Source organism: Varanus komodoensis, unplaced genomic scaffold (genome assembly GCF_004798865.1).
Source record: "Varanus komodoensis strain SLA01 unplaced genomic scaffold, ASM479886v1 scaffold22, whole genome shotgun sequence".
Lineage (NCBI taxonomy): Eukaryota > Metazoa > Chordata > Lepidosauria > Squamata > Varanidae > Varanus > Varanus komodoensis.
In genome coordinates this window covers 17,456,857-17,473,730 of record NW_025335606.1, presented here as the reverse complement: position 1 = coordinate 17,473,730, position 16,874 = coordinate 17,456,857, and the positions used below count along the sequence as shown (strand labels likewise).

Below are 16,874 nucleotides of genomic sequence, written 5' to 3'. Positions count from 1 at the left end.
GTTTATTGGCCCTCATCCAGCCCATTACCTCGGCCAGGCACCGGTTCAGCACAGCCACTGCCTCACCTGGATTGGTGGAAAATGAGAGGTAGAGCTGGGTATCATCAGCGTACTGATGATTCTGCAGCCCACACCTCCTGATAACCTCTCCCAGCAGTTTCATGTAGATGTTAAATAGCAAAGGGGACAAAAGGGACCCCTGCGGAACTCCATGGCATAACTGCCATGGCGCAGAGTTATACTCCCCCAGCACCACCTTCTGAAATCGGCCGTTGAGATAGGAGCGGAACCACTGCCATGTGGTGCCTCCAACTCCCAATCCTGCTAGTCTATTCAGAAGGATACCATGGTCAATGGTATCGAAAGCCGCTGAGAGGTCCAGGAGAACTAACAGGGACGTACTCCTCCTGTCTCTCTCCCTGCACAGGTCATAGTACAGGACGACCAAGGCAGATTCAGTGCTGTACCCAGGTCTGAAGCCGGACTGAAATGGGTCGAGATAATCAGTTTTATCCAAGAGTGCTTGGAGTTGTCCAGCCACCACCCGCTCTAGCACCTTGCCCAGGAACGGGATGTTGGCCACCGGTCTATAATTGGCAGCCACCTCTGGATCCAGGGATGCCTTCTTTAGGACTGGCCGGACTACCGCCTCCTTTAAAGGGTAGGGCATACTTGTCCAAGCACCTTGTCCACATCATCAGGCCGCAACAACTGAAATTCATCCATTAATTGTGGACTCAACGGCGTTGATGGCATCTCCCCAGTAGAATCTGGTTCAATATTAGAGTCAAGTTCGTGGCAAATCTGAGTGATTTTCTTCCTGAAATGCTTGGCAAAGTCATTACAGCAGGCCTTCGAGGGTGGCACAAGATCTTTCTTTGGGCCCAGATGTACCAGCCCCTGCACCACCCGAAAGAGCGATAGCTCTTCAACACAGGATGGAATCTAAAGGATGCAGAATTGCCTCTGGCAAATTCAATTTGGAATGTGGTCTTTTCACATAAACAGTCAGCAAACCTTAATACAGCTTAAAATACAGCCCAGATTATTACATTTCCTACAGGCTTACAGCCACATCAGAGATATCGGTCTGATTTGCACATAGCAGTCACCCAGAATTGTAAAAAACAAAAACTAGGTTATTATGAGCAAGCCAGTGTGCCATTCCCTAAGGCTTAATTGTTCCTTCTTGGCTCTTCCTGACACTGTGAGCTGCTAAACAACCAGTATGCTTGGTCCAGGATTGTTTAAACAGAAGTCTGAACCCAGAAGTCTGGCTTATCTCTGGAACCAGAAAATAAGGCTGGGGTCCCAACTCTGGTTTATCAGGGAAGAGACACTAAAGAATTTTAAGTTCAAACTTACCACCACTAGGGACAAAGTACCTCTGGGTTGTTTAGCTGTTTTCAGTGGTAGAAGCAACCAAGCAGGATTGATCAAGCCATGTGATTAGCATTCTGTCTGGTTCACAGACAACCAGGTTTTTATTAAGACCAGGGTTATTTCTGCATGTCAACCAATACACATAACCCTTGATATACAATAGAAAGGTTGTTCACAACATAAAAATTAATGGTATAGCCCCAACCATGTTTCCATGAAAATGTTGTTGTTGTTGTTAGTCGCAAAGTCGTGTCCGACCCATCGCGACCCCATGGACAACATTCCTCCAGGCCTTCCTGTCCTCCACCATCCCCCGGAGTCCACTCAAGCTGCTTCAGTGTTCCATGAAAATACCACCGAGTCAATTGGCATATTTCCAGCTAAGGAAGGAATGCAGCTAGCTGCTGTCCAAAGCATCCTTTATTGGGAAATCAGCACCACTGATGTAAATTGAGCCTAATTCCAAATATGTTTCAATCAGACTGCCAGAGTAACACTTCTGACTAGTATTTATTTAATTTGTATCCTGCCTTTCTATCAGAAAAATGGCACTCAAGGTGCTATTAGTAAGAGTTAAATTCCTGTCAGAAAATGTGAAGAAATATTTGCCAAAAATGTAACATACAGATTATTATTACTTGTCAAAGCAAGACATGTTGGACACTTGGTAAGGGAGGTGGCTATGTTTGATCATGGGTAGAAGAAAGGAATCAGGAATGTAAGACAACCTCAAAGCATGATGGTCATTATGCCATCCTGAACTATATGCAGTGCATTTAAACAGATCCTTCTCTGTTGAGAGGAGGTTAGGTAGTTCCCATTTGCAATGAAACCAACTCACTCTAGATCTGAAAAAAGTGGCATTGTGGTCAATCTTCTTGCAAAGGGGACAGAGCTAAACCAACTGTGTTTTATACAGAAGAACAAATATGAATTCAGTACAGATCCAAAAGGGGTGAACAACTTGTAGACTTAAACATTGGACCAAACTACAACTCTTATCAGCCCAAACTAGCACAGCCAATGATAAGGAATCATGGGAGTCATAAGCCAAAACTTTCAGAGTACCTCAAGTTACTTCATTCTTCCACTTTATGAAGTTTCTCACTAGCCTGGAAAAGATCTCTTCTTTGGAAAAGAAATGTCCAACCATGAAAATCCACCAGAACGAAAGCAATGTTCTTATATATTATCCTTTGGCTATCAGACTCTGTCTCCAATGGTTTTGCAAAACACTATGCATCTTCAACCTATTGATCTGTGCAATGCTCTCTCAAGGAACATGTAATACTCATTGTCCGGTCTGCCATTAACTGCTATCTGTGGTGGGAATTCAAAGGATAATAAAACATACTCTCCTCTAGGACAAACTAACAGTGCTCACAAGATGTGAATCAGTAAACATAAAAGCAAGAATCAAGGCATATAAAGCCCTGCTAATACTACATTTTGGTAATTTTCACTGGAGGAACTGAGATTAGCAACTGAAGAATTGCATATATCAATGTACAAAGAACAAGGTCCTCATTTATTACTGGGTCATCAAGAGCTGTTTTGAATCTTTGAAATCTGTAGCTCTCAATGAATGACAAGTGCATTTTAGTCCCTCATCAAACACAGGATGTGTTCTTATGATCAACAAAGATGGATTAAAGCAATTCAAGTGCCAGCATAGTCTAACCACTGGAAAGCTAACAACGATCTAGGAAGTGTGAGTCTGCATTCCAACACAAAGTTGTGGACAAGTTAATCAGTCTTGGTACATCTTAATTCTCTAGCTGCAATTAATAATAGCTACAAAAAATACTTATTAATTTGTATCCATTTATTTACAGTAAGGAGCCTATCACAAGTTTTAGCCTGATAACACTGTGAAGTAAATGCAGACTTAAGAAAGCTTGTTGGAGTGTCCAACTGTTAAATGAGAAGTAAAAACAATGCTTTAAAGTGTGCTTGCAAACTACATTCTTTCTAAAGTTGTCTTGATATAGTATTTCAATTGAACAAGCACAGTTTGAGCCACTGCTCTCCTTTCAGAGGCTGGTGTACTACAAAGATAGGATTGAATTTAGGAATATGGAATAGTATAAAACCGACTTGTGAGAAACAAATGCACACAAGAAGTTGCCTGTTGTATATTTAGAAACTCAAACCAGTTTTGCTACTTGAGTAAACTTAGCACAAACCACAGTTTTATGTCCAAGCTGAGCCAATGGCATGTGCAGGCCCAAGTTCCTTGACTGGATAGCAACCTGAACCTGGAGTTTCCTATTTGCATGGGTAGTACTCTAACCATGGCATTATACTTCCTATCTAACAAGTTTACTTTGTAAATGTAAACTAAAAACAATGTTTGCCTATCACATGTTCATTTCAGATTTACAGCACCTGGCCAGTTTCACAGATAGCTATCATAAATTTTGCTTTATATACGTTTTTCAGAATTAAATAATCTTAACTACTGGAGTGCATCCCATTGCTTTCCTTCCTCCCATTTTTCCAGGAATCCTATTTGACCAAATTAGTATAAGACTGCAATCCAGCCTCATAGAGGGGCAAATTCAGACAAACATTTCAAGCTGTCAAAGATGACTACGTCAAGAAGCATCTAAGCACAATGTACCTCAGATTGCAATGAAATGATAAACTCTGAGCAACTGAGACACAACTATTCCCTCAGTGAGGCCATACCTACTGGTCTAACTTTTAACTTTATTCATCCTGCTCCAGGCCAAGCACTATCATGCCCAATTCACCCACCTCCCATGGAGCAGCCAGAGCTGCACTGAGCCATACCGGAGCCTCTTCATGGCCCCTATGACATCACCTACTTACTCCCATCCTTGCGGCTCTTTCGACCCTTCCATCCGATGTACTCCCCCCAGACCCTCGCTTGACCTTTGACCCTTTTTTGCCCCAGGCCGTGGCTCCTCTGACCCCTCACCTCAGGGTCACTCACCTTGACCCGCACGCGAACCACTTCGTGCTCCTCCTCCTCTTGCGTCCCAAGCGCAGCCCCGGGCGCGCCCCCTCCCGGCGTCGCTGCTCCCGCTCCCCCTCCCGGCGCCGCCATCCCGGCCCCTCCACCTTTCCTTTGGGCGGAGGCGCTTCGCGCCGGACCGTTACAGCCCCCTCCACGTCACGCGCCCAAGAGGGGGCACCCTCGCGCCATCACCGCCTTAGTTCACCGGGGCTCGCAAGGAAGGGCGGGGGAGAAGGAACCACGTCCATCATGTGACTCCGCTGGCTACTTCCGCCTCTTCGAGTCGCCTCCGGTACAGACGTCATCAGCCATATTTTAAAGATGTCGAGGGGAACCTTGGTTAAAAGAGAGGCCGTGAAAATTGCACCAATCCTCCGACGCCGTCCAAATATCCTGGGTTCAGCGGAATGGTTCTCACAGAGGGAACAAAAGGTAAAAAGATGACGAAACGCCCCACCAATCAGGAAAGGGTTGCAGGTCTTGTGTGGGTGGGGAGTCAAAGATCAACATCCGGGTTAAACAGAAACGAGAACTAGAATATGACTATTCTTGTGCATAGTGTAAATGTCTAGGTTGGAAAAATGCTCACTCGTGTCTGCGTCAAAATTACATATAAACGAGATGGCCATGAGATACATAGTTTGAAACAATACCAATGCCGAGGTCATGGCGAACCAGATTAGATTGCGTGTGTACAGGAGGGGGGGGATGAAACTCCACGGGACAAGAGAAAGGCAAGCACTACACAGCTTTTACTTCCGGGGTTTCGAGTTGAACTCTGAGGCAAATGGGGCAGCAGCATGACACGCTTTGGAGAAAATGCTGCAGCCCCAAACATCTCCTGTGTGTTTTTCCATTTCATCTTGCAGACGTCGCTGCGCGCGTTCAGGTGGGACAGGAAATGTTTCAAAGTCGCCTTTATACAAGCCGAGGAGAGGCTAGACCGTGCCAGTGACGTCACAATAGCTTATTTATTGCGACGTAGGAACTCCACTCGGCTGGGGAGCTTTGTTGACGTCAAGAAGCGATGCAGTCAGAAGCATTCGCTCGCCTTTCTTGCGCTAAGTTCAAGCTTAAGTTATTGTCCAAAAGAGAAAAGGGGCACAGGCGTTATGCCTAGACTATATGGAGTGTGTGTGATAAGGTGTGACATTAATATTAAAGATGTAAAAATAATTCCAATGTACGTTTACACATTATCTTGGCCATCTCTGAATTTTTGCATTTACCCATTTTCACTTCTGTAACTTTAGAAAACATTAACTATGTTTGTATATTTAAGGCAAAGAATTGGGGGGGTGGGTTTATATATCCACATTGGCTTTAACACAGATATGAACATCAGCTAAGCCTTTTAATTTACACCATCTGCTATACCAGTTTTACATAAAGAACACACCCATGCCTGTGTCGTATAAAACATATGGCTGAGCCTCCAATGGGTAGTACTTGAATAATCCAGAACAAGAGCCTGGTTACACCTTAAGGCAGGGACAGGCAACTTGCAGACCAAGAAAAACCAGAGGGACCACCATTTCCATCATCTTTCACTATTGGTGATGCTGGCTTGGCCACATGAGGCTTTTAATACATTTTCAAGAAATGCACCATTCTGCAGACCTTGGTATAAAGCTTTCCACTGAATAGAGGTTTCTCCATCCAAGGTGTACCCAAAAATATGTCAAATAATCAGACGGATATTTATTTAAACATTGGCAAACTTTATTTACAAACGTGAGCTCAGTTGTCTATGAGTTGTCTTGTATGAAAAGTATGCAAGTCATGTGTTTGGAATTCTGTGAATCCTGGGTTGTGTTGATTTACAGGAGCACTCTTAGAAGATTGTCCGTCCTACGAGTAAGAGGCAAATCCCAGCCTTGAAGATATTCAGAGACACAGTTGAGATTGTTTTCACGATGGGTTTTGGGCTCCAAGCACAACTGGATGTCTAAGCATGCCAAAATAGCTTGAACATGAGAATTGGTCATGGCAATAAACCCTCCCCTGGAAAAAAATCAACTGCCTGTCAACTGTCAAAGCATTTCCATGCTGTATGCCCCTGGTACACCATTATCAGCATATCCCCAGCAGTCTCCTGTTAATAAAATCCTAGTGTGCCCCTCTTTTCATCCATCTCAGTGCATATCCATTAAGTAGCATCTGGTCAGTCTGGCTGCTAGATAGTCTTTGCCTCAGCCAAGGATACCAACTGGCCACTCACCTAAAAGGTCACAGGGTGACCAACTGAACCTCCTCTGCCATAGGGATGCAGCCATGTACTTAACCACTACAACACTGCCTTGTATTCTGTCTCCCACGTTAAGATCACATAATCTACATCATCTAGGAGAGACAGAATGCCCCGTGTTACCTCCACAGTGTAGTTCCATGCTGAAAAAAAACAGCAAGACATATGGTTCCTCATTGCAGCCTAAAAGGTAGTAGCCTCAGGTTTGGAAGGGAGAAAGCAGTTCTCCATACCCTGCTCTGTTTAATATACTGTGAGGGCTGTCTTATTGAGATAGCCTAACCCTATGCACATTTACTCAGAAGTAAAACCTACTGAATTCAATGAGAAGTATTGTCAAGGCAATTATGATAGGATTCCAACCTTAACCATAAAGCAATGAACTCTTAAAGACACAGAACTGTTGCCATAGATTATACTGTTTTCCCAAAGTTTGTTCTGCTTAAACTCAGAAGAAGGGGTCCTTTCAGAGCACTTGGTGGAATTTGAGAGGGGCCACATAAGATGGAAGGGAACAAGAATAGCTGGTCAACTCCTGCATGGCTACAATGCTTCCCCAAAGCAACGACAGCCCATTCTGACCCACTGTGTGGTTATTAGTGCTTCTTGAACTTGCTGGCATCCATTATCCTCTGGGAAGCACTAAGATGCTTCCAGGCATCTATGATGAGGATTGAGGGAATGATAATCCACAAAGCATTCATGAAGACAAAGTAAAACCAGAAGTAGATTGGGTGCCACATCTCACTATGGCTAAAGCCATCTCGATACTCAGTGTAGAAATAGAGAATATCTCCATAGAGCTGGCCTGAGGTAAAGGTGGAGAGACAAGAAGAACAATTAGTTACACAAAAAAATTTCACTAGAGCAGCCTTCCCCCAACCAGTTGCCCTACGGTTGTTTTGAATTACAGCTACTAGCATCCCTGGCCATTAGCCATGCTGGCTGGAGTTACAGTTCAAAACATCTTGGGAGCAGAGTACCAGATTAGGGAAGGCTGTGCTAGAAATACTAAGAAGGAAATGCAGTTCAATATGCATGTAGGAGGATAATGGAGTAAAAACAAATTAGTTTTTTTTCTTTTTTTGAAAATTTTGTAAACATAAGAATCCCACAATAAGCATGCTCCCTTTCTGCAATAATTAAATTTTGTACATGAATACACAGGCAAGAAAAATACATTAATTTCTAGGAGATTGTGTGCCACTTTGGACACAATGCTATCTTTAGATCCTAACACTTCTGGTGGGTCAAGACAAGTGCAACAGGAAAAAAAAAAAGTTTTAAAAAGCCATGCACAATCCCAACCTCCCTAAACCTGCCAATAATAGCAGTCTTCTCAATAGTGCTGGCAATCTTTTAAACCTATTTCTTTAAAATATTTATATATGACCTTCATTATCAAATCACCAGGGTGGTTTTATTGTGTAATGGCCCTGCCTCACTTGCTAAATTTTATGAAGCATGTAGATGACATCTCCCCTCTGCAACCCTCCCTTATTTTCTCAGCACTCCTTCCATTATTTTTTGTGATACAAAAAAAAATACGGTTAAGGAATGAAAGATGGAGCAACTGCAGAATGCAGATTCTGATTGGTAAGCTGAAATTTCCTCTGGGAGTACCACAAACAGGTATGGGATACACTAAAGAAATTGTGAGATCAGAATTGGCGCACATGAAACTTCTTAGGTCCACATTGATTCATGCTGTATTTTCTCTTGCTGAAAAGGAAGGTGAGAAAACTCAAACATGCACAGCCATATTGAAAGCCACAGGGCTAAAGCAAGTGCTGGGGGAAGAATGCCTTCCCTGTCAGGTGACTCCTGAAACAGAATTTGTGTGTGAAACAGAAACAGCGCGATCCTAGGGATATGGCCAATGTTAGTGCTGCTTACAAGTAGCCCCATTAAATAGATGGGGCCGTTAGACCAACACTGGATTCAACCCTATTCAGAAGCAAGTCCCATTGATTATAATCCTAATTATTCATAGGGAAGTGAGCCAGGAGTAAGAGAGCTAGTGTAGTTTAGTGGTTAAGACCACTGGGTGACTTTGAGCCAGTCACAGACTCTCAGCCCTCACACAGGGTTGTTGTGGTGGGGACAGGATTGAGAGCAGCAGAAGGCAAATGATGTAAGCTGCTTTGTGTTCTTTTGTAAGAAAAAAGTGGGATAGAAATCTAATAGATTTATTAGATTTCTAGGACTGCAGCCTAAATTTGTCTTAAAACATGCTTTCAGCAGCATCAACTGTCCCATAAAATTCATGGTAAACTATCTGTGTGAACAAATACCAGTGAGAGCCACTTTGGATATTATATAAAACAGGATACACAGCTGACCTGCACTGATTGTTTTCCATACTTGTGGTCTCCCGTGTGCAAACTGGCCATTACAGACCACCATTAAGGACAGGAAGCACAAGCCGCTTGTGCTCTCTATCCCTCCTCCCTCTTGTTCCACAGTTCCCAAAGCTATGAAAGTAAGAGACAAGTAACCAAAAACTTTGGGAGAGAGATATGGGGAGAAAGATTCAAAATCAGTTTGCTGATGGGGCACATATATGGGGAAAAGAAAGAGGTTTGATGGGAAGAGAGGAAGAAAAAAGAGGCAAGACTGGGCGACTGAAAGACAAGGACAAATCAGCTAGTGTGGATTATGGCTCCCAGAAAGAAATGAGGCATAGCTCAACAAATATTCTACTAGCACAAGCCGCCACTTTAAAAGGGCTAGGTATTGAGTGGCAACTATCTGTATACATATCAGAGAGTGAAAGTGTCTTTGACACAGAATTAAGACATGAATTGGTCCCTGCATTTGCCTTGTATGCTTACCCAGTGAAACCACCAGCTGCAGCACAAACCGGTAAGGTTGGTGTGAAAGAAATGCTAGCACAGTCCAGAGGCTGAGAGGCCCCCAGGCACAGGCTGTGATGGTCTCCATGCAAACTGTGAAATTGTCTGCTCTGTAGAAGCAAAAGTGAGATATATGTACATATGTTTTTATTCTGTTTTAGCATGGATATAAGCCACCCAGACAACCTTCAGGTTATGGGGCAGCATAGAAATGGAAATAAATATCAGTTGGAAATCCAAAAGCATCCCAAAGCTTTTGTGCTTCATTTCCTGCTCCCCACATTGGTTACCAGGGAGTGGGGTCTATACCCATATGTATATATACAGACATATATTTACATGTACATACATGCATACCTCTGCCAATTTAAGTTATTATTTCAGCACATGTAAGTGAATAGTAGTCCACAAAACCTATTAGGGGGTAAGAAATACTTTGTTGCTTTTGCTGAAGCAAGCTAGCAGAGGAGCCCTCTGAAAAATGTTGGCATGGCCATCCCTAGCATGGTGCTGCCCAGATGTGTTGCACTATACCTCCCATTGGTCCTAGACCTCATGACCAATGGTCAGAGATGATGGGGACTGTAGTTCAAAAATATCTGGAGGGCACCATGTCGGGGAAGGCTGTTTTAATGTGTACGCAGTACTGCTAAGCTAAGAACAGGAAACAGATGCCAAAACTGAACAGACTAGGTGGCCTTAGACTAGTCATGAGTCTCTCAACACCATCTAAATGCTAATTATCATCATCATCATGCTAATTATTATTAATACATTCACTTGGCAGCTTGGAGACAATAAGGGTAAAAGTTGGTTGCAAGGTCTTCATTCATAGCTGAGCATTTCCCCTTTGCTGCTCCAGACTCAGATTCTACTTGAGGCAGGCCCTCTGGCAGCCAACACCCTTCCCAATAGTCCAATCACATCACTGCCTCCCATCTTCTTTCCAAGACTGATAAAAGGAAGTCACATAGTTAAACTATGGAATTCATTTCCAGAAGATGTAGTGATGGCCACCAACTTGGACAACTTTGAAAGGGAACTGAAGAAATTCATGGAGGAAAAGGCTATTGGTGACCACTAGTCCTGGTGGCCATATGCTATCCCCAGCATAAGAGGCAGCGGGCCCATGTACATCAGTGGCAGGGAAACTTGGGCAGGAGGATGCTGTGGCACTCCTGTCCTGCTTGTGGCATCCCGTGGGCAGTTTTGACCACTATGCAAACAGAATGCTGGACTGGATGGACTTTGCTCTGATCCAGCAGGGCTCGTCTTACATTCTTTGTGAAGCAACACAACTGCAGATTCTGTTGGAGAAGGAAGTGAATGACTCAAGGACACTCTTATCAAGCCAGTCTTCACTTGTGCATTCCCCACCTGGGTAGCCTCCAGTTGGGTTGGACTGCTACTCCCACGCAGCATAAGCAATGGATATTGGCAGGGAAAAGAGAAGAGAGAAGCTATCCAGAGCTGGCACAGCCAGTCTTGAAAGTCAAGGGCAGTTCTCCTAGCCACACTCCAGGTGTTTCTTTTCCAATAAATTTCTCTTTTGCCAGGAAAGAGACCAGTGGTTTCTAGGCCAGTGCTTACTGGTGGGGTCTTCTGAACAGAACACTTAGAGTAACCTTAAGCACTAGAAACCTTAAACATTAACAGAGAAATTCTTAAGATTTTGTTGAAGACCAGAGAGCCCCACATTGGGAATAGGCACAAAAGGATGCATTTATCCTACTCCAGTAGATAATTGTCTTAGAAAACTGTAAAACAAAAGATTAAGTAAACCTTGGTTAAGGAATTGTGGCTGGGGGCTCCTGCTGTGCCTCCCTATTGACCAGGCACAGTGGGGAACGGGGGCACCTCCACCCCTTCCTCCCCCTCAGTCCTCCTGCCAGTATCCAAAGGGTCATTTGTAGGACCACTGAGGAGAGCAAGGGTGACAGCTGGTTCCCTCCCCCATATTCCTGGTATTGGCAGGAGAGTGGGATGGGGAACATAGGCTGCTGATCACCAGGCTTGGAAGCCACCCAGCTGAACTGGGGAGCTTGGAGCCTGAGGAAGGTCAGGAAGGGGGGCTGAGTTCTCCTCAGACTCCCTGTAGTGTGCACCATCATTGCTCAGGTGAGCACCATTCAACCCTCCCAGTGCAGTTCTAGGGGTCTCACCCCTTCCTGCCACCCTCCCTGCATGATGTCTGCAGGTACTCCCTCAAACAGGGCAAGGGAAGGCAGTCAGAGCTGGCAGAGCACAGGGATGCACCAGCCACTGTGGCCAGTACAGAAGGGAGCAGGCTAAGGTTCCTTGTTCTCCTCCTCCCAGTCCTTTGGGCTCCATAGCAATGGCAATTTAAATGGTCTTCTCTGCTTCACTTCCTCTTAAGCAGCCTTCCCCAACCTGGTAGCCTTCAGAGAATTTGGACCACAACTCCCAGAATTCCCATCTAGCAGGGCCATTGACTGGGAATTCTGGGTGTTGCAGTCCAAATGTGTCTTGAAAACACAAGGATGGGGAAGGCTACTCTTGAGGAAGTGAAGGAAGCCCTTCTACTTCTGTGAGCCATCTCCTTTTCAAGCCCTGAACAAGGCTTGAGGAGGTGCAGGGCTGCCAGAGCAACCATCTTTTTTACCACTTTTGCCAAGAGGCTCTTATTTTCTAGTATGACCATGGTTCACTGTTTCGTCCAGGTTCAGACAACACAACAAGGCCTCTAGGGCTTGCTAAACCATAGAACAAGGCATGGCTTTTGGGGTGGTGGTGTAGCCAGCCTACAGAAAGAGGGTGCCGTTCCCATGACAGGCTACGCCATCTGCTGGTGGCTTGGCAAGTCCTGCAATCCCAGTCATTACGAAAAATTCAGCTTTCTTTCCATCCTCACTGTTTTTCTCCCAGACCTGTTACCTGTCTAAAATGTTACAGTGCTAGACCTTTACAGGATCATATCCTTTTCCATCAGTATGAGGCAAATCCATCCATTTATCCACCACTCAAAGCTGACACTCACGTGATGTATCTGCTGTCACCTTTGGCATATTCCTTCCCTATAATGCAGAAGAGAGAAAGCAGTTTAAAGCATTAGTTATTGTATGCAGGAAGAGAGAGTTCCACAAGAAATTAGGAGTTGGAGTAGAGAGGGGCATGTATAGTTCCTACTTTTTTAATCTAACAAGCAATATTCACCAAGTATAGACATTGTAGTTTTAAGAAAAACACCAGCCTCTTAAGAAAACCAAATAAAGAGAACTGTTCATATGCTGCACTCAGAAAATCCTAGTTCAACAAAAAACACTGTGTCAAATTACATTTCTGAAGAATTATTTTTAGTCTGTTCAATTTGCATGCCACTTTGTAGAGTATATAACATTTTCAGTATACAAGCAAAATCACCTGGGGCTGCTACTGTGGCAGTATTATCATAATAATTTAACATTTTAACAGCACAATGAGGCTGCCCATAACCCTCCAAATTTGGAGGATAAGGGGCATTCAGCATACCTTGCCTCAATCATCCACTCACATGGAGACTGCAGCCAAGACATCAGAAGACAGAAGGACAGCAATGAAAGAACTTGAAAAGATCAAGTTTGAGGACATTGCACTAGAACCAAGGACAAGACCATCCACACTACTGTATTCCTGATCACATATATGGGTGTGAAAGCTGGACAGTGAAGAAAGCTGACAAGAAGAAAATTGATGTGCTCAGAACATGGTGCTGGAGGGGAGCTTTGCTAATACCCTGGACCAACAGCAAGATGAGCAAGTGGGTCTCAGATCAAATCAAGCCAGAATTTTTCCGGGAAGCAAAAATGACACAACTAAAGCTGACATAATATGGGCATATCATAAGAAAGCCAAGACTTCCTGGAGGAGACAATCATGTTAGGGAAAGTTGAAGGCAGAAGAGGAAGATTAACGATGAGATGGATTGATTCCATAAATGGAGCCACAGCCTTGAGTTTACAAGAGCTGAGCAGAGTCGTCAAGGACAGGACATTTTGGAAGGCATTTGCTCATAGGGGCAATGTCAGTCGGAAACAACTTGACAGCCTGTTAACAACTCATGCAGAATGAAGATCACGCTGGAGTCTTCTCCAGACCTGAGACACTTAGATGTCCAATTTCAGTCTCCTAAGGGATTTGATTCAAGTGCAAGAGGTTGAAGCACTGCCAAGACTCTTTGCATGCTAGAGGTGACAGACTCCATCTTTCCCTGCCCTCAAAACCCACTCTCTGAAATCTCAAAGTTCTTTCTGCATTAGCTGCAAAGATGGAAGGGCACTCTGAGCTTGTAGCCCCAGATCCAACCTCAGAACAAATTTCCATTGTTGGGGCTGGGACGCCAAAAAGTCTGTGGCCAGTAAAATTTTGTAGATTCAATCTAGCAGCCACAGGACTGTGCCCTAAAGCACCCACAACTTTCTAAGTGTTGTAGAGCTATTTAAAGTCAAGAATGTACCTGCCCATATGTTCACATTCTCATGTTCACATACAGGGGGAAAAAAGAACTGGAATGGAAAACAAACTTAAGTGCTGATCAGCTTCTTTTTCATTGACTGATAAGAAAAGGTAGCTGGCTTTGTTCTGATGCTATTCTTGGAAGGCAGGGAGTGCTGCTAAGGTGTGGCCACCAGCTGGTACCCAGTTCTGCCTACCCTTGACTCCAGCCCTGTTCCTGGCTGATGGATAAGGCCAGAGCGTGCTACCCTTCACCTCTGCAGTCAGAGGGCAAGATGAGTCTATGGCTCGCAGAGGAATGGAAATGATTAGTAAGAGGACCAGGATCTTATACAAGCAAAGAAAGCCTTCAAAACACAATCTGTATCTGCAGGCAGGACTGAAAACCTGGAAAGCCTAGAAAGACACTCCCAGTCAGTGTAGGCATCATGTACCCCCGATATTGTTGGACTGTTAATATATTGTTGATACACACACACATAAATATGTATGTTGATATATTGTTGATATATATTGTCTGACATCCCTCAACGTTGACTATACTGGCTGGGGCGGATGGGAGTTGCAGACCATAAACCTCTGGAGAATCACAAGTAGCTCAGCACTGGTCAGTACTGAGATAGCTGGACCCATTGGACTGAGGAAGTTGGAAGAACAGCTTCTTCTGTTCCTTTCATACCACATCAAAGAGGGCTGCAGCAGGAGACTGCATGTGGGTCTCTTGTCTAACTGTAAGGAGCCAGTTCCTCTGCAAGGGTAGACAAGCAGCCCCACCACTTAGTGCAGCCCTGGGCAAACATGGAGCAAGGCTTTGGCAGCTGCACACCCAGTTCTGTTCCAGCCCCAGCAAGATTGCAAGAGCAATTCCAGAACCTCTCTAGGAAGAACAGGTGATTGCAATACAACATTGTCCTTGCCCATGCCACCACCTGCTCTGCTGTCTCTAAGGGCCCCACAACCTTTGCAAAACAAACAAACAAAAACAGCCATAACTCTGGAACCTCAGTCACCAACCAGCTGCATCACCCTTCCCCATTGCTCAGGACAGAACCTAGATGTCCTGCATATACCCCTTTCCCAATTCCAATGCATTTAACTACAGCTTACAGAGCTGTGAGAGAAAGGATTGGTCCCCGGGGATTTCCATGTGGTACAAGCTGAACCAGCCTTCAATGATGCCATGAATAAAACCACATATGGCAAACCAGCAGATAGCCAAGGAACGCCCAGTTCCGAGAGGGGCAGGCATTCCGCTCCGCCACCTGGATGCAAGCCACGTCAGTATCAAGAGGGCTCCAGAAACAGAGAAGAGGAAAGCCAAAATCTGCCACATGGGACGATCATTTGGGACATAGTGCTGGAGCTCCAGATTTCGAGGCCAGTAGGGATGGGGCACAGAAATGGGTTTTGCTTCCAGCCCCATTGCAGTAGAAGAGGAAGAAACTAAGTTGCTCAGGGTGGTGAGGGCAGACCTTCCTGAAAGAAAATAAATCATGTTGGTAGTGATAAGTTTTATTTTCCTGCAAAGCACAAGTGTCACAAATGTAACAGAACAATAAATCATCAGAACATCATCATCAGAACAATGAATCATCAGAACAATCTTGGGGCCACCTCCTACTAGTGGGTGGAGCAAAAGACAAAATGGGTGGAGCTAAAATACAAAAAATCTGCATATTGTCATTTAAGGGTGTTTAGATGAAAATAAGCCTCACAACTCATAGCATTTCCTAGCCAGGGACAGGCTTTTCCCCCTCCTTTCTAAGAATGATCACTGCTGGATGAGACCAGAGACTCAATGATCTTATGATCTGTGGAGGCCTAGTGTCTCCAAGGAGCAACAGGGTTGGGTTTTCCACACCCTTTGCACATCAGTACTGAGTGGCAGAACACCTCCACCCTTAGAAGTCTCTATGGCTAACTAACAGCCATTATCAAACCTGTTCTACAGCAAATGCTCTAACTCACCTTTTAAAGCTCTCTGATTAGCCAGCTTCACATCTTGTGGTAGCAAGCAAACTCAGTAAATGAATTGTGTGGACTATGGAGCACTTTACTTCAATCTGCTGCCAGTGAATTTCAAGAGTTAGGAGAAGACTTTTTCTTTCTATTTTTCACACCCAAACCTATCCCATGATCTCTCCCCTAACCCATCACAGTGCAATGCTGTAGAGGTCTACTTAGAAGAAAGCTCCACTAAGCCCAAAGGGACTTATTCCCAGGTAGCGCCCAGATTATACTACTGTATGATAGTAGCTTCTATGAGCTTCCTACCACCAAAAAGTAGTAGTATTAGTAAGCTAAATGGCCCCAGTCGCTTTAGCTTCCTTTGACTGGAAAGGTGCTCTCCAGCCTCCTCATCCCTCCAGTTGCTGCTTCCGGGATCTTTTTCAGCTCTCCAATGTTCTTTCTGAGTTTGACCGACCAAAACAAAACCCAGGACGAATGTTGGCCTTAGATTTCGAACCCGATAGCAAACCACGAGAAATGTGAATCCATGAGATGCATTCAGCGTTTGTCTAACTGACGATCCATTTATTCTAACGGATCTACTTTAAGAAGCATTCGTTTTACATGGAACACTAAATCTCTCCCACCATCCATCATAATGCCAGGTACTGTGCAAGCGCAGTAACAAGTTAGTTTGCCGCTAGGCATGTACAAAGTGCATTTTTCACTCCCCCACAGTCCGAGACAGGCGAGACGCTGTCGCAATGCATAGCACTCAGGCCATTTTCCACCCTTGCACCTTCCTTGTTTTAGACGTTAATCGAAAATCAATTTGCAAGTCTTACCTGCTATCCTCAGAAGCCTCTACATAAACGTCCCAGCCGAATTCGACAGTTACCTTAAGTTCATCACCGCAGCCACTACAGCTCCTACATGGTAGGTCGATGAGCAGACATCTAAGCCAATCAGCTTATTTCAAGAGAAAAGACGTGCACCACTCACG

General features: G+C 44.5%; 3 protein-coding genes and 1 long non-coding RNA gene across 9 annotated transcripts in view; 2 read left to right on the top strand and 2 right to left on the bottom strand.

Annotated features, from left to right (window-relative positions):
* TBC1D25 (TBC1 domain family member 25) overlaps nt 1-4,481 on the bottom strand; it is a 17,182-nt gene extending 12,701 nt beyond the window's left edge. The window contains exon 1 of one of the 2 annotated variants that reach the window (XM_044431286.1): nt 4,343-4,481. In XM_044431286.1, the coding sequence (XP_044287221.1) occupies nt 4,343-4,456 (114 nt within the window). In that variant the 5' untranslated portion in view covers nt 4,457-4,481. Of the gene's footprint in view, nt 1-4,218; nt 4,316-4,342 lie in introns of those variants that run through there. The other variant, XM_044431287.1, reaches the window with a different exon arrangement.
* Nucleotides 4,482-4,687: 206 nt separating this feature from the next.
* Nucleotides 4,688-16,874, top strand: part of PORCN (porcupine O-acyltransferase) — a 41,428-nt gene continuing 29,241 nt past the window's right edge. The window contains exon 1 of the mRNA XM_044431288.1: nt 4,688-4,798. Coding sequence (XP_044287223.1) covers nt 4,688-4,798 — 111 coding nt within the window. The remainder of the gene's footprint in view (nt 4,799-16,874) is intronic.
* LOC123024039 lies at nt 4,806-6,385 on the top strand. Its single transcript, XR_006414849.1, has 2 exons — nt 4,806-5,255; nt 6,193-6,385. It is a non-coding gene; the product is annotated as an uncharacterized LOC123024039 (long non-coding RNA).
* LOC123024035 (EBP cholestenol delta-isomerase) lies at nt 6,067-16,857 on the bottom strand. 5 transcript variants are annotated; one of them, XM_044431295.1, is made up of 6 exons: nt 16,717-16,850; nt 15,890-15,987; nt 15,029-15,397; nt 12,468-12,504; nt 9,449-9,579; nt 6,067-7,422 (listed from the first exon to the last, which is right to left on the bottom strand). In XM_044431295.1, the coding sequence occupies exons 3-6, from the start codon at nt 15,342-15,344 to the stop codon at nt 7,211-7,213; spliced, it is 696 nt and encodes a 231-aa protein (XP_044287230.1). In that variant the 5' UTR covers nt 15,345-15,397; nt 15,890-15,987; nt 16,717-16,850; the 3' UTR covers nt 6,067-7,210. The 5 variants fall into 5 exon arrangements, with proteins under 5 accessions (XP_044287230.1, XP_044287231.1, XP_044287232.1 ...); XM_044431296.1 differs by having other exon boundaries at nt 15,890-15,984; XM_044431297.1 differs by lacking the exon at nt 15,890-15,987 and having other exon boundaries at nt 16,770-16,857.

Excerpts from the sequence above, each read along its gene's own strand:
- LOC123024035 (XM_044431297.1), bottom strand. The coding sequence starts at position 15,344 with ATGGGGCTGGAAGCAAAACCCATTTCTGTGCCCCATCCCTACTGGCCT. Across the intron at positions 12,505-15,028 it reads ATCCTTTCTCTCACAGCTCT|GGAAGGAATATGCCAAAGGT; the intron begins GTAAGCTGTAGT and ends TCTGCATTATAG. Across the intron at positions 7,423-9,448 it reads GCAGCTGGTGGTTTCACTGG|GCCAGCTCTATGGAGATATT; the intron begins GTAAGCATACAA and ends CCTTTACCTCAG.